The sequence below is a fragment of the Trichosurus vulpecula genome, chromosome 1 (genome assembly GCF_011100635.1).
Source record: "Trichosurus vulpecula isolate mTriVul1 chromosome 1, mTriVul1.pri, whole genome shotgun sequence".
Classification (NCBI taxonomy): domain Eukaryota; kingdom Metazoa; phylum Chordata; class Mammalia; order Diprotodontia; family Phalangeridae; genus Trichosurus; species Trichosurus vulpecula.
The window spans coordinates 14,571,187-14,584,950 of record NC_050573.1 but is presented as its reverse complement, the minus strand read 5'-3'; the positions used below and the strand labels follow the sequence as shown (position 1 = coordinate 14,584,950).

The 13,764-nt window shown below is 55.5% G+C and overlaps 1 protein-coding gene across 1 annotated transcript in view; it reads right to left on the bottom strand.

Annotated features, from left to right (window-relative positions):
- The window catches only part of TBC1D10A (TBC1 domain family member 10A), a 39,017-nt gene extending 32,706 nt beyond the window's left edge, over positions 1-6,311 (bottom strand). The window contains exon 1 of the mRNA XM_036756367.1: positions 6,100-6,311. Within this exon, the coding sequence (XP_036612262.1) occupies positions 6,100-6,311 (212 nt within the window). The remainder of the gene's footprint in view (positions 1-6,099) is intronic.
- Between the last annotated feature and the right edge of the window lie 7,453 nt (positions 6,312-13,764).

Below are 13,764 nucleotides of genomic sequence, written 5' to 3'. Positions count from 1 at the left end.
TTATTTCTTTTCTTATTATCAGTTATTTGGCTACAGGTCTGATCTCCCTCCCTGGACTGCACGCAAGAGGGCAGAGGCCAGCCTCTCATTCATCTCTGTGTGGCCCATAACCCAGACCACAGGATGCTCCGTCAACAGGTGTAAAGCGAATGGCTAACTGCATAGCACTTCTTGGAGGCTTTGTCCTATCCAGTGACTCTGGCCCCTGGAGAGGCTTACCCTGGGCAGCTTCTCTCCCCTACTTGGGATCCTGGCCTTGAGCCAGGTGCCAATGGCTGTCTGGATGGAGGCCCGGTATCCAAGGCTGGGAAGACAAAACCCCAAACAGGTCCCACCGGCCTTATCACGTTCCCACAGCTCAGGACTGCCCAGCCGAGGCAGCCCAAGAGGGCAGCAGCTGGCAAGCCAGCCCCCTCCCCTAGCAAGTGGGCCCTGTCAGAGACACAGCTTGGGACCGGCTCTACCAGCATGCTGCAGCAAAAGAAGCCAGCTCACACCCACGGGGCTGCAAAACCAGCTTTTCTTCTGAGGCTGGGGTGGGGAGCAGAGGGAAGGGACGAGGGAGGCCCAGCAGCCTCACCCATCAGGGTTCCACCAACATCCCCCCCATCGTCTGCAGCTGTCTCATTCCAGCTGTGCAGCCCATCTCGTGGGCACAACGGTATAGAGACCCTCCTTTCTCCCTCATTCAGGACAGCCTTCATAGGAAGTCTGCTGAATACTAATGGGGCCTCCCCTGAGGGGGTAGGGAGGAAACATGGGCCAGCAAGACAAAAATAACCTCTGGCACCCACAGCTACTCCAGATGTTCCCTGGGTCCCAGGCCCCCCGGGTTGCCCTTGCAGGAAGCAGGCACCCAAGGGAATGAGGGAGAGCACAGCCATCTGATGGAGGGGAGGTAAGGAGAAGCTGACACTCGCCCCCTCTTCCCGATGGAGAGACTGGGGAGACAAGGCACCGCTTCCAGGCCCATGCCAGGATCTGGCCCGACCCCTCCCCCTTGGGCACATCACCGTGCTCGGTGGTCCTCTGGGACAGCTCAGAGGGAGGACATTTCCCCCTCTGCAGCCTCAGAGTGGGATTCTGGGCTCCGGCCTGAGCTCCCAGGTCATTGCAAGCAAGGCCTTTTCCACTCAAACCCGCACTTCTTCATCTATGAAAGGGGAGTAAAATCTGTAGTCCCTAGCCCATAGGGTTGGGAGGCAAGAAGGGCTTTGCCAACCTTGCGAGGCCTTCTCCTCCTCCCCAGCTCCAGCTAACCCTCCAAGCAGGGAGCCCCACCCACTGCGACACTGACCAGGCCCCTGCCACTGGAGCCTCCCTGCCCACAGCCCCGGCCTGGCACACAGAGTACACTCCTGAAGACTGCTGGCGATGCTTCTTTCCAGCATGCTCAATCGGACTAGCAGCCCCTTGAGGGCAGCACTCGGAGCCTCATCTCTTCAGGGACGGGGGAGAAAGGCTGAAGAAGGAAGAGCTCTAGAGTTCCACTTAGGGGGTCTGTGACTGTGGGCAGGACACAGCCCTGCTCTGGGCCTCAGTGAACCCATTTGTCAAACAAGGGTGCTGGGCAGCAAGAACCCTACCCTCCCAGATTCTCATAAATGTTTGTGGGTTCTCAAGCATTCAAGGCAGCAAGGTGGTGCAGTGGGCAGAGCACTGGACTGGAGTCAGGACAACCTGTGTTCAAATCTAACCTGGCCCACGACTCTGTGTGACCCTGGCAGGTAAGTCACTTAACCTCGGCCTGGGAACAGCACCAGCACGTCCCTCAAAAGGCTGTTGTCAGGATCAGAGACAGTATCTGTAATGTGCCTAGTGCATAGTAGGTGCTCTATGAGAGACTTTCCCCTCACCACCACCCAGGACAGCAGCACATAGTAGGTGCTCTGTGAGAGACTTTCCCCTCACCGTCACCCAGGACAGCAGCACATAGTAGGTGCTCTGTGAGAGACCTTCCCCTCACCACCACCGAGGACAGCCATCACTAGCTCAGAGGTTTCTCCTTGAGAAGTCTGGGCAAATCTCAGTCGCTTCTCTGTCACATGGGAGCTGCTGATGACCTAGTTAATGTCTTTCCACCTCCAAATGTGGTGACACCATTCACATGGAGGTCATGGTCCCCTCGGGGGCTGCCTCCATCTGACTGTGTTGGGGATGGAGCCTGGGTCCCAGCAGGCTTTTCTCCAGGTTTGGAGAGGCAGCTGACAGGGCCCACCCCCAAGGAACTTTGGCCCCGAGAGGCCTCAATGGACCTTTAGTCTGGGGCCAGAGCTCCTTGCTGCCCACTTTCCGGCCGCCCCTACAACTTACTCCTCTGGGCATGAGGATGGCCACTGGAGACCAGCCACCCTGAAACGTTTTTCTGCTGACAGTGATAGTTGCCTCTCCTGGGGGGTGTTTCCCACCAGGACAAAATCGAAGTAGGCAACACCCAGATTATCAGTACAGTATAAATAGATGTGGGTCAAGAAAGCCTGCTGGGGAGGTGAAAAAGGAAAAACGAAGGGCTCTTCTTACAAAGGGGCCTCAAGTCAGGCCAAGCCCCAAGGAGCCATGGAAGGAAAATGGATAGAAAAGCCAGGACCCAGGCCCAAAGCCTGTTCTGGAATGTTCCATCCCGTTCTGCTACAGCATACTCTCTGCAGCCCAAGGGCAGAGCCCCCTCTCCTCTTGCTGTCTTTCCTGGGACTCGAAAAGCCCAGTGGGGGGGGACAGTCAAGGGCCAAGCTGGCTGAGCAGGCCAGGCCGCCTCCAGCCCTCGAGCCAAAGGGAGGTGTCTCTGGCTACAAATGCTAGAAAAAACTTCTCCCTTTTCTAACCTCTCAAAGGGCCAAGCTCCTCAGTTCTACCAGATATGGGTTTCATGCCCCCTCCCCCAAGAGGTTTATCTGCAGCTCTCACCCCCTGGAAAAAGCAGAACCTGGGTTGCTTCCCAACACCCAAACAAGCACTCCCCATCTACCTTCCACCACCACACAGTGGGTCATCATCTTCACTCTTATTGCTTGCTAGCCTCAGGCCTCCGTTAGGCACAAGTCACGGGGCACAGGGAGGAAGTGGGCAGAAAGCTTGGATATCAATCCATCAGTGAGGGTTTAGCCTGGCACAGTGCCAGCGGGGGAAGCTGGAGGGGGAGGGGAACTTCCCATGGGTGAGGAAAGTGAGATGCCAGGTCTCCTTTCGAAAGAATAAGATGAACTCAAAGGAAAGAGGGTGCCTCCTGGGGCAGGTGGGCATCTTCTCTGAGAGAGGAGACACTTGGGGAGATAAAAGGCAGGACCCTAATATATGCCAGCTGGCCTCAAATGGCCTCTCTTTGAACAGGAAACAGGGGTCAGGCTGGGGAAGGAGCTCAGAAATGGAGAGAAGGGGCAGGCACAGGGGGGCACGTTCCTGATGGAGGGCAAAGGGTGCTAGGCTCCCCCATTGGAAAAGCTGTGTCTGCTGCTGCCTGCCTCCTGGGAGGTCTGGGGCAGATGGGGGAAGTGGGAATGACAGGCAAAGCTGGGGTGTGCCCACCACATGTGGGGCAGATAACACTGGATGGGCTGGTCCAGGAGGGCACACACTTCTGTCTCCTCACAGCTGGTATGTGAGGGGAGAGTTAGGGGGACAGGGATATCTCTATGCCACATCGGTTGCCTTTGAGGGGTTGGGCAAGAGGTCAGGTGATGGGTGGGTGTATGTCTGTCTCTCATGTGTGGGGGTGTGTGTGTGTATGCGTATGTGTGTGTGTAGAGGGGATTAGGTTCTGGGTGTGTGTATATGTGTGTGTGTGTGTAGGGAATGAGGTTCTGTGTGACTGTGTGTGTGTAGGGGATGAGATTCTGGGTGTGTATGAGGTTCTGGGGACCTTCTGAAGGAAGGAGTATATATGTGGTCACTGGTGACCGGTGTTGTGTAGCTGGCCTGCTGGGGGAGGAAAGGTTGGACTGGCCACAGAATGCTTGTGGGGGTGGGGTTTGTCATGGTTGTCCATCCATGTGTACATGCATGTGCATGTGGTGGCTGTCCATCTGCCCAGAATATGAGGCAGGTGGTGGGAGCACAGGGGTATCCACCCTTGTTGGCGGTGTTCACCTGTTGGAAGAACTGAGCGGATAGCTGGCCTAGGAGGGGGTGGGGGTGACAAGTTAGCTCTCTCTCACCTCCCTGGAAATGTATGTGGGGGAGGGGGAATGGGATGTGCCCATCTAGCACTTCGAGGGGGTGGAATGGTACCCGCACCAGCTGGATATGACATCTGCATCCTGGGGAGCTGACCCATTCCTCTATGTGTGGCTTTGGGGAGAGGGACTCAAGATCTGGGAGGCAGGAGACAATCAGCTGGGAGAGCTAGGGGCAGGGAGAACAGGGGGAAGAAAATGTCCCAATGTGGGGTGAGAATCTGGGGAGGGTCCTTGAGAAAGTTCCCTAAAGAGGTCTCTCTCCCTCCCTCCATCCCTCTGTAAGGCAGGGTGGTCCAGGAGAATTGCAGGGACCTGACAGGCAAGGGGGGCTCCCAGGGCTTGGGAGAGTATCTGCATTACCCACCCTTAGAGAGGGGGGATTCCAGGGAGGAAGGGAGTGTGAGTGTGAGTGTGAGTGTGTGTGTGTGTGTGTGTGTGTGTGTGTGTGTGTGAGAGAGAGAGAGAGAGAGAGAGAGAGAGAGAGAGAGAGAGAGGGAAAGAGAGAGAGAGACAGAGAGAGAGAGAGAAGAGAGTGTGTGTGAGGCTTAAGGCTGCTCTTAGAAGGGGGGATTTCCAGAGACCTCCAGGGCAGGGCATGGCTGTGTCCTTAGATACTCTGCTGGGAGGGAAGGGGATGGGGGTCTCTAAGACCACAGGAAGGGTCTCCAAGAGGAGACTGGGGACAGTCTCTGGGTGGGAGGGAGGCCACATTCATGGAACTGAACCGAAGTCTAGGGAAGACAGAGAATGGGATGAATCCCCGGGGAAAGGGGTTAGCTGGTCCCCATAAGGAGCCCCCAATGGGAGATTAACCACAGCTCCAGCTTCTGGGCTGGGGACCGTAGGGTTGGGTGTGAACGTTACTCATTTGGGTCTTGGGAGAATAGTGAACAGGGGTGTGTGTGTGTGGAGGGGAATTCCAGGGAGAGAGGCTGGGGGTACTCTGACCTGTCTCTGTACTGATGGGGAATGGGGTGGGGGCATGGTGTCTGCGTCCTGGGGAACATCTCGCCCGCCCTTGCGGGAGGGGATCACTAGGTCCTCGGGAGAAGCTCGGACCTGGCCCTACGGTGGGGAGGGGGTGGGGAGGTGCACCAGCAAGCTCCAGCCTCACCTGGCTGGGGACAGGAGCCTGGGGCGGGGAGGGAGTAGCGTCAGGTGTCAGGCGGTCCTGGCCCCAGGTGTGTGCGGAGGGGCGATCCCGAGGCAGGGGGAGGGGAGCGGGGAATGCCCTTGTGGGGGGAAGGTTGTCACGTGTGTTGTGTCACAGGCCCCCTCGCCTGCGGGGGGGGGGGTGTAACCGCAGAGAAGGTCCAGGAGGAGAGGGGGGTCAGGGAGCGGAAGTCATGGGGGGGGGGGTCCTAGCAGTCCGGGGGGAGGGTCACGGTATTCTCGGGGATGTCCCGCAGTCTCAAGGGAGTCACGGCAGTCGGGGAGAGTTTACGGAGCGGGGGGAGGTCCCCCTCAGTTTTCGGGGGGGTCACGGCGGGGGGGGGTGTCTCAGGAGGGGTCACAGCAGAGGGGATGTTCAAGCAGTTTCGGGAGTGTCACAACGGGCGGGGTTCCAGCAGTCTTGTGGGGAGAGTTACAGCAGGGGGGTCACAGCGGGGGGGGGGGCTGTTCCAGAGGTCGGGGGGGTCATGGCGGGGGGGTCAGCAGTCCCGGGGGGCACAGCGGAAGTGGGGGGTGTTCCAGCAGTCTGAGGGGGAGTTGCAGCGGGGGAGGACACGGCGGGGGGGGGGGGTTCTAGCAGTCTCGGGGGGGATCGAGCGGGGAGGGTCAGGTCACAGCGGGAGGTCACGGCGGGGGGGGGGGGTCCAGAGATCCCGGGGGGTCACGGCGGGGGGGGGGGGGGGAGGGTCCAGAGATCCCGGGGGGGTCACGGCGGAGGGAGGGACCCGACGGTGGCGGGGGCCGCGGTACTCACGCGCCGGGGTCGCCCTGCGCGCCCACGAGGAAGCCGAACTTGTCGGTCCGGCGATCCGCGAAGCCGTTGGCCTCTGAGTCGGAGCCTAGGGAGCTGAGTTCGTCGGCGCCCGAGGCCGCGTCCGGGCCCGGGGCCAGGCTCTCCCGGGTCCCCGATAGGCTCCCGCCTGGCCCCGGCGAGCTCGGCCCGTTCTCCCCGCGGCTCTTCGCCATCGCCCGCCCGGCCCGGCCCGGCCCGGCCCCGCCCGCCGCCTCCGCTGTCTCCTCGGCCGCGGCCGCCGCCACCACCGCAGCCGTCGCCGAGGCCCCGCCCCCGAGACGCGTCCATTGGCCCGCCGCGCCTCCGGGCGGGCCCAGAGCCGCGCCCCCGCAGGCGACCCCAGTCTTAACCAATCAGAGCCCGGGATGCCGGAAAAGCCCCGCCCCTCACCGCTCTCCCCCTCCTCTTCTTCCCCTCTACGGGCGGCCAGGCAGGCGCCGAGTCAGAGCCCTCACGGACACGGGATTCCAGGGCCCGCCCCCTGGGCTGTCAATCACGGAGACTCACCTGGACGGAGCCTAAGCCTTTCCCGCCTCCTCGCCCCAACTTCCGGGCTCTGCCTGGCCCGCCCCCTCCCCGCCCCAGGAGCGCAAAGCAACAGGCTCTGGGGTCTCTATATTGCCTCTAAAGTCAAATGCCATCCCCTGTGTGTAATGAGGCGGTTAACGCCCCTCTCAGCGGGACTCCAACCCAGCTGCCCAGCCTTGTTCTCTGTGACTCTCCTTCCCTTGCTCTTAAGGGGACATTCATCTCCCACCTCCAGACCTTTGCCCAGGCTGTACCCAACGTCCAAAATGCTCTTCCTTTTCATTTCTGCCACTTAAGAGTCCTTTGTTTCTTTTAAACCACAGCCAGGCTCACCTCCCGCATTAGGTTTTTCCCTCTTTCCCTCTGCTGCTGGGGTCTCCTCCCCCCACCCCAATTCCCTTGCACTTCTTTTGTGGTTAAGTATAAGGAGCATCTCTCCCTTAGAACCGAAGCTCCTATCCCCAATGCCCTGCTCCTATTTGGGGGGCCGGGGAGAGAAGGCCCTGGACTTGTCATTTCTTCCACAGCAAGGGTCCCTCCAGCACTATCACCTTAGAGTCACCAGGGATCCCTGCCCCTTCCTTGTCTTACAGTCTGTGTCTGTGTATTTGTCCTAGATGTCTTCCCAGGTCTCCTCCAGCTCTTAGCCCCTATAGGAGCCCAGGGTCTTATGAGTGGGAGGAGGTGGGGGTGGGAGGATCTGTTTTAGCACCAAGTAGGGAATCTTCCTCATGCCCCTGGAAGGAATTCTGCAGTGCTGCCTGTGTGCCTTCAGGCACCTTGACTCTCTGGGCCTCAGTTTACCCATCTGTACAATGGGGATCCAACTTGCACTGCCTACCTTAGGGACTGTTGTGGGGGAAACCTTTAGCATAGAATCAGTGTCTCTACCTAGATACTCCCTCCTCCCTCAGCATTCCTCTCTGTCTCTGTCTCTCTGTCTCTGTCTATCTCTCCTTCCCTCCCTCTCTCCCTCTCTCTCCCTCCCCCTCTTCCTCTCCTTCTCTCCCTTCCTCTCCCCCTCCCCCTCTTCCCCTCCCCCTTTCCCTCCCCTTTTCCCCCTCCCCCTCCTCCTCACCCTCTCCCCCTCCTTATCTTCCCTCCCCCTCACTGGTCTAACAGCTCCACAGTGTCTCTGGCTAGATCTCCCTCCCCGTCACCCACACTCTCTGGCCACACATCCCAGCCTTCTTTTCTCTCCCTCTACATTGCAGGGAGAGCTCATCAGGCAAGTCGGGTCAAGGAACATTTCTTTATCAAGCCCTTTGCTCTCATGGGTCTTGAAGTCACCTCCATGGAGACCCATGGACCTAGCCCTAACCTCTCTCTTCCAGACAGCAGCATCAGACATCTCCTGGGCACCTCCAGCAGAACTCATTCTCTTTCTCCCCAACTTCCCTCCAGGAGGGTCAAGGTCCCCTCTGCTGACCCCTCCGCTCTGACCCTGCAAAGCCAGTCTCTGGACAGACCTTGGCAGTTGGTCACAATCCCCCTCTTAGGGGGAGAACATAGGTGTAACAGTAATTAAGGTGAGACTTTTCGCTGTTCTTCTCTAACGTGACTTTAATGATTCTGGCCTTTGTTTGAATGGGGCAGGTAAAGTGAGATCTGTCTTAGAGTGTTCCTCAGCCCTGAAACAATCAGGGGTCATCGACTTGTATTTGGTGGTACTAGGGATTAACTTTCCCACACCCTAAATGGGATTTTTCACCATTCTTTGAGGCTTCTCAGCACTGAGGTAATCAAGGGCCCCAGGACCCTGAGCTGGGTATATAAGATCCAATGTTGGTGTTTGACTTTTGGGGCACACTCATAGAAGGAGTGTTGAGACTCTGGGTGAGCTGTAACTGCCCCCAGCTTTGCTAACCCAGACCCACTGGTTCTTCTCTGGTAACTATGCATTGTGATTTGATCAGCCAAGGTCTGTCTGCCAATGTTTGTAATTTCTGTCTGGATTTGCCTTGAAGTTCAGGGGGCTGATCTTTTCCCCCTGAACTAAGTGATTGGTATATGTGTGTTTAATTAAACTGAGATTGGTAGCCCTTAAAGTTACTTTCCTTAGTGAAGCAGATCATAGATCCTGTGCCCGGCAGCCCTCGGTTGGGCCTCACACCCCACAACGGCTGCTAGCCACATTGTTGCTACAATAGGTTTCCTTTGCCCCACTCACCCAGCAACCAGCCTAGTCCCTCCTGGACCATTCAAGAGCCTCTTCATTGATCTCTCTTCTCTAACACATCTCCCACCCAGCCACCAAAGTGATCTTTCTAAAGCATATGTCTGATGGTGGTACTCCCCTACTCTATAAACTCCAATGGCTCCCTCTTCCCAGGAGAATCAAAAGCTCCCATTTGTTACTGAAAGCCCTTCACAACCTGGCCCCTTCTTACCCCTCACTCCCTTCAACATTCTCCACCACCCAGTCCACTGACTTCGTGGCTATTGCCCACCCAAGCACTACCTCTCCCAACTCCATGCTTTTGCCTGGTTTCCAGTGACTACTATCCTCTCCCTCGTCACCTAGACTTCTTAGATATCTTGGCTTCCTGTAAGACTCAGCTCAAATCCCACCTTCTGTAGGCCTTTCCTGTCCTGTCCCAAATCTCAGAGATCACCTCATCCCTTCTCTGTACATAGCTCCTACATCCCTAGTTATTTTCACTCGTCTTCCCCATTGTACTTCTGGCCAGGGACCCTGTTTCTGCCTTTTTTTTTTCTGTCCAGAATGCTTAGCATAGGGCCTGACATACAGTAGGTGCTTAATAAATGCCTGACCACTTCCCACCTATGACCTGATCACTTGCTTCACCTATCTCTCATATACAACCTTGGGAGGCAGGTAATACAGGTATCACATCCAATTTACAGGGGTGGAACACCCTCACTGGCAAAGGGACTTGTCTCAAGAAGCTGGCTTTGAACCCAGGTCTGTATGAAATCCAATATTTTCTCACTAAACCAACCTGCCTTAGTTTCTTCATCTGTAAAAGGGAGCATTTATACTAGATAACATTAATTACTGTCCATTACTAAAAAAAAAAAAAAAAAAAGGGTGGGGAGTGGACAGTAGAGCCTGAGATACCAAGGCAAATGGAAAACAATCCATGCCTTTAATGCAACTCTGGGTTTTGGTATACAGTAGGTGCTTAATACATGCTTCAAAATTTTATTTTTATTTTCACCCATTGAAAAGGCAAGAAATATACTATGCATATGAAATCATGTTTAATAGGTGCCTGCTGAGTGAGTAATCCTGGGGCTGTAGGGGGAGGGTGGACTTCCTTTACCTTTCTTCGGTTGGAAGGGCCTTTCGAAATGCTGTCTCATTTACAGATAAAGACCAGGAGACCCAGGAAGGAGAAAAGACTTGTCCAAACCCTCACCCTCCTATCAGTAGGAAAGGGAGACCCAAGTCCCAAGCTCGAACCCTAGCCTCCTGACTTCAAGACAGGCCTTCCAGTGGGCTCTGCAACTTGGTGGAACCTGGCAAGCTACAGCAGCTGGTGGCCAGGTGATCCAGGACTGGGGGATGATGGGAAGATCCCTCGTCTTGAATTCAAGAGACTCACTCCTCTGGCTTGAGTGACCTGTGGGCAGCTTTCCACTTCTGGGCCTCATTGGGAAAATGAAGGGGTTCAGTGAAGCGGTGTTTTAGGTCCATCCCTTAGTCTCGGGGTCTCTGAGCTCACTTGGGGCCCACGAGCCCGTAGCTCTTTGTTTGCCTCAGCTCCTCAGCTGTTAACATGATCTTGGCTCTGGCATTCTTGAAGGTTTCTGCATGGCCTGAAAAAATCCCTGGCACTTCTGGTTTTCCATAACTAGACACGGAGACGTCAAAGAGCAGATGTGATCCCAGAACAAGCCCTGGGGGAGGGGAGAAGAGGATATTTTAGTCCCCAGCAAAGGGTCTGGGCACAACACATTCTTTCCTTCGATCAGTTCAAGACAGAATGGCTCAGTCCAGGCTCCAGCCTATAATCCCAGAATTCAAACGTGGGTGGAGGGCACTGGCTACAGGAGCCTGGGCTCTGGGCTCAGAAGGCCAAGCTCTGCCGTGAACCGGCTGGGTGACCTGAGGAAGTCACCAGAAACTGCTGGGTGGAGAAAGGGGCCCTTGCCGTCCCACAGGTCTCCATTTCCCAGCATCGGGCAGCACTTAGCGAATGAATGAATGAATAGGTTCATTCATTGGAACTCGCTTCCCTGTCTGGAAAATGGGAATAGTAAAATCTACCCTGACTACTCCTTCCTTACTCCCATTTGGAGAATGGAAAGAGTACTGTCTGTCCTGGCTACAGGGCTCCCTCCAGCTTGGGGTAAAAGAAATAAATAGGACAAGTGCTTTGTAAACTACCAGGATTCAGCAGGAAGGAGATGTAACTCCAGGGAAACAGCGGTCATAGTCCTGAGAGGCCTGAGCCCATCCCTGGTGCAGCTGCCAGTTGGGGCTGCATCATATCACCCAGGGGCATTGAGCACCAATGGGGCCTCTTCAGACAAGACAACAGACAGGGGATGACCACAAGCTACCACAAAGACAGTATTCCCTCCTCTACCCACCCAAATCACTCAGCCATTAGAACAGGGCTAGGAGGGGCCTCAGAACAGAGGATGTCAGGGCTGGGAGGGGCCTCAAGACAGAGAAGGTCAGAGTTGGGAGGGACTTGAGTCCAAATGAGTCCAATTTCTTGACACCCCCTGTTCTGAGGCCCCTCCCAGCTCTGACATTCTCCTGTTCTAAGAATCCCCACCTCAGCTGTGGTGCACAGTGATAGGTGAGGATGTTCCCAGGCTTGCCCCTCCCCCAGTTGTGCCCTCTCCAAGGCCATCAGGCATCTCCCAGATGCCACACTGTGAGCTCATGTTGCCAAACCCCAGCCCCATCTTCGGTTCCCTCCCCAGGGATCTTGCCTCTCAAAGGGACCATTCACACACATTCCATCTGACGACATTCCTGGCCTCTTACCTCCCGGGCAATGAGCACATTGGTCATGGCTCTCACTCACCCACAGCGTATTCCTTCCCTCGTGACTGGTTAGTCTTGTGGAGGCGGCAGCAGCACTGGCATTTCCCTCCCATCCCTCCACCTCCCCAGTGCCCCCCCCTTTTCTGCCCTCCCCCCAGCTGCTCAGCTCCAGGAAAGGCCGGCTCTGCCCGCCAGACTCAGGAGCCTCCACAGAGCCCAGAGGGTACATCATTCTTCTATTGGTTGGAAGGGGTTGAGCTCTCAGCCTGTGGTTCCCTTGGGCTAGGACTAAATAGAATCCAGAGGCATCTAGACCAAACTCCTCATTTTACAGTTGAGGAAATTCAAGACCCACCCAGGGGCTCATACAGGAAATAAGTCCCCAAGATGGGATTTGAACCCAGGACCCCTAGGTCTTTCTATCATACCCTGGCTGAATCTGCCCTCTGCCAGACTTCTGGTCCAGCCCCCCCGCTTCTTCACCCTGTTCACCCTATCCCTACTGCCGATGAATGGATTGGTTTAAAACTCATGCTCAGGAATAATTAGCCCACATTGATACAGCCCTTGGGGGCTGGTGAAACACCGGGCATTATGTCCTAAGAGCCGTGCCCAGGTGCCCACAGCGAGGAAGGAAGGAGGGCTAGAACCCAAGGCTTCTTGACTCTGAGTCTGGAACTCAATCAACAACACGCATTCCACGGCCGGGCTCCAAAGCCTTCCAATGGCACCCAACAAGGAACACGGTGGAGGGGGAAATGTGCAGCCGCTGGCGCAGGCTCGAGCTCTGTTACTGACAACTCAGAGCCTCAGTCTTACCATCACTAAAATGGGGCCTGTCATATGTGGTGTCTGCCTCCCAGACTCAGCCGAGGTCATGGGTGTGTGAGTTTTAGTATGATTACTGAAGCCCAAATTCCTTTTCTTGGCATTCAAGGCCCCCCCACCCCAATCTGGCCTCTTTCTAGACATAACCCCCACAACTCCATTTCCTGTGTCCTGTGCTTTAGCCTAAGTGGGCTACTCATTCCTTAATAAAGGCTTTTTGACTGACTTCTGTACATATTTATTTTCAACATACTTACATATGTATATATTGTCTCCCCTGATAGATGGGAGTGCCTTGGGAGCAGGGACTGTCTTAACCTTCATATCTATATTGCCAGCACCTAACACAAGCTTGGCATATAGTAGGTGCTTAACACATGACTGATTACCTACGCATCTCTATATCCCTGTTGGGTTGGTCTTGCTCCTTGTCTTTGGATGCCCTGAACCTAGCACGGGGCCCAATTAATGCTTATTGATTAATGGAATTTCTATCTATCCCACCCAATGCTTTATCAAATAGATAGTGGAACCAATGTTCAGCTCCCTGGATGACAATCATTCTGAACAGGTTTTAGGAATGCTCTTAAAAGGAAGGGACCGCTGCTATTTCTAACCCAGAAGCAATGGTATGTCAAAAAGTTAATCTTATGGATTTCTTTTTTAAGTTTCCTGGAGAAGGTGGTCAGTTCCCAGTCCTTGTCTGAGAGGCATTCCAGGCTTCAGGACAAGTAGAATTCACCTGGAGGATCTAGATGGGCTGTTCTAGCAGAGTCCCCCTCTAAGACAATCCTGTGGCCCAGACAATAGAGGACTCTCTGCACCCACACTTAACCTTGGATGCAAAGGGAATACTAAGTAAACTAATGAGATTAGCCCTTTGGCCCTGGCCTCTCCAATCTGTCTTCTCTAAAGCTGCCAACATGATTTCTCTCCTGTAAGTGGGTCTGTGAGCACTTCTCTGCCTTGGGAGGCTCTCCATTGCCTACACAGGAGCACCCAAGTAAAACTCTGTACCGGGTATCCCACAGCTTCCACGGCCTGGCTCCAAGCTCCTTTCTGGCCTGGTGGCAAGTGGGTCTCCTTCGTCCCCATCCAGATGTCACAGGCTCTCTGGGCAGTCAGCTTCTCATGGCTAGATGCCCTCCCTCCACCCTTGTGCCTGTTAAAATGCCTTTCCGTTCCTCTGCAGCCCGGCTCAGAAGCCTGTTTCTCCCATGCAGCGTCCCAACACCACACCGCCCCCCCCCCACAAGAATCGTTCTCCCTTAACTGTCCAAGCACACTGCCTGTATCCCCCTCCT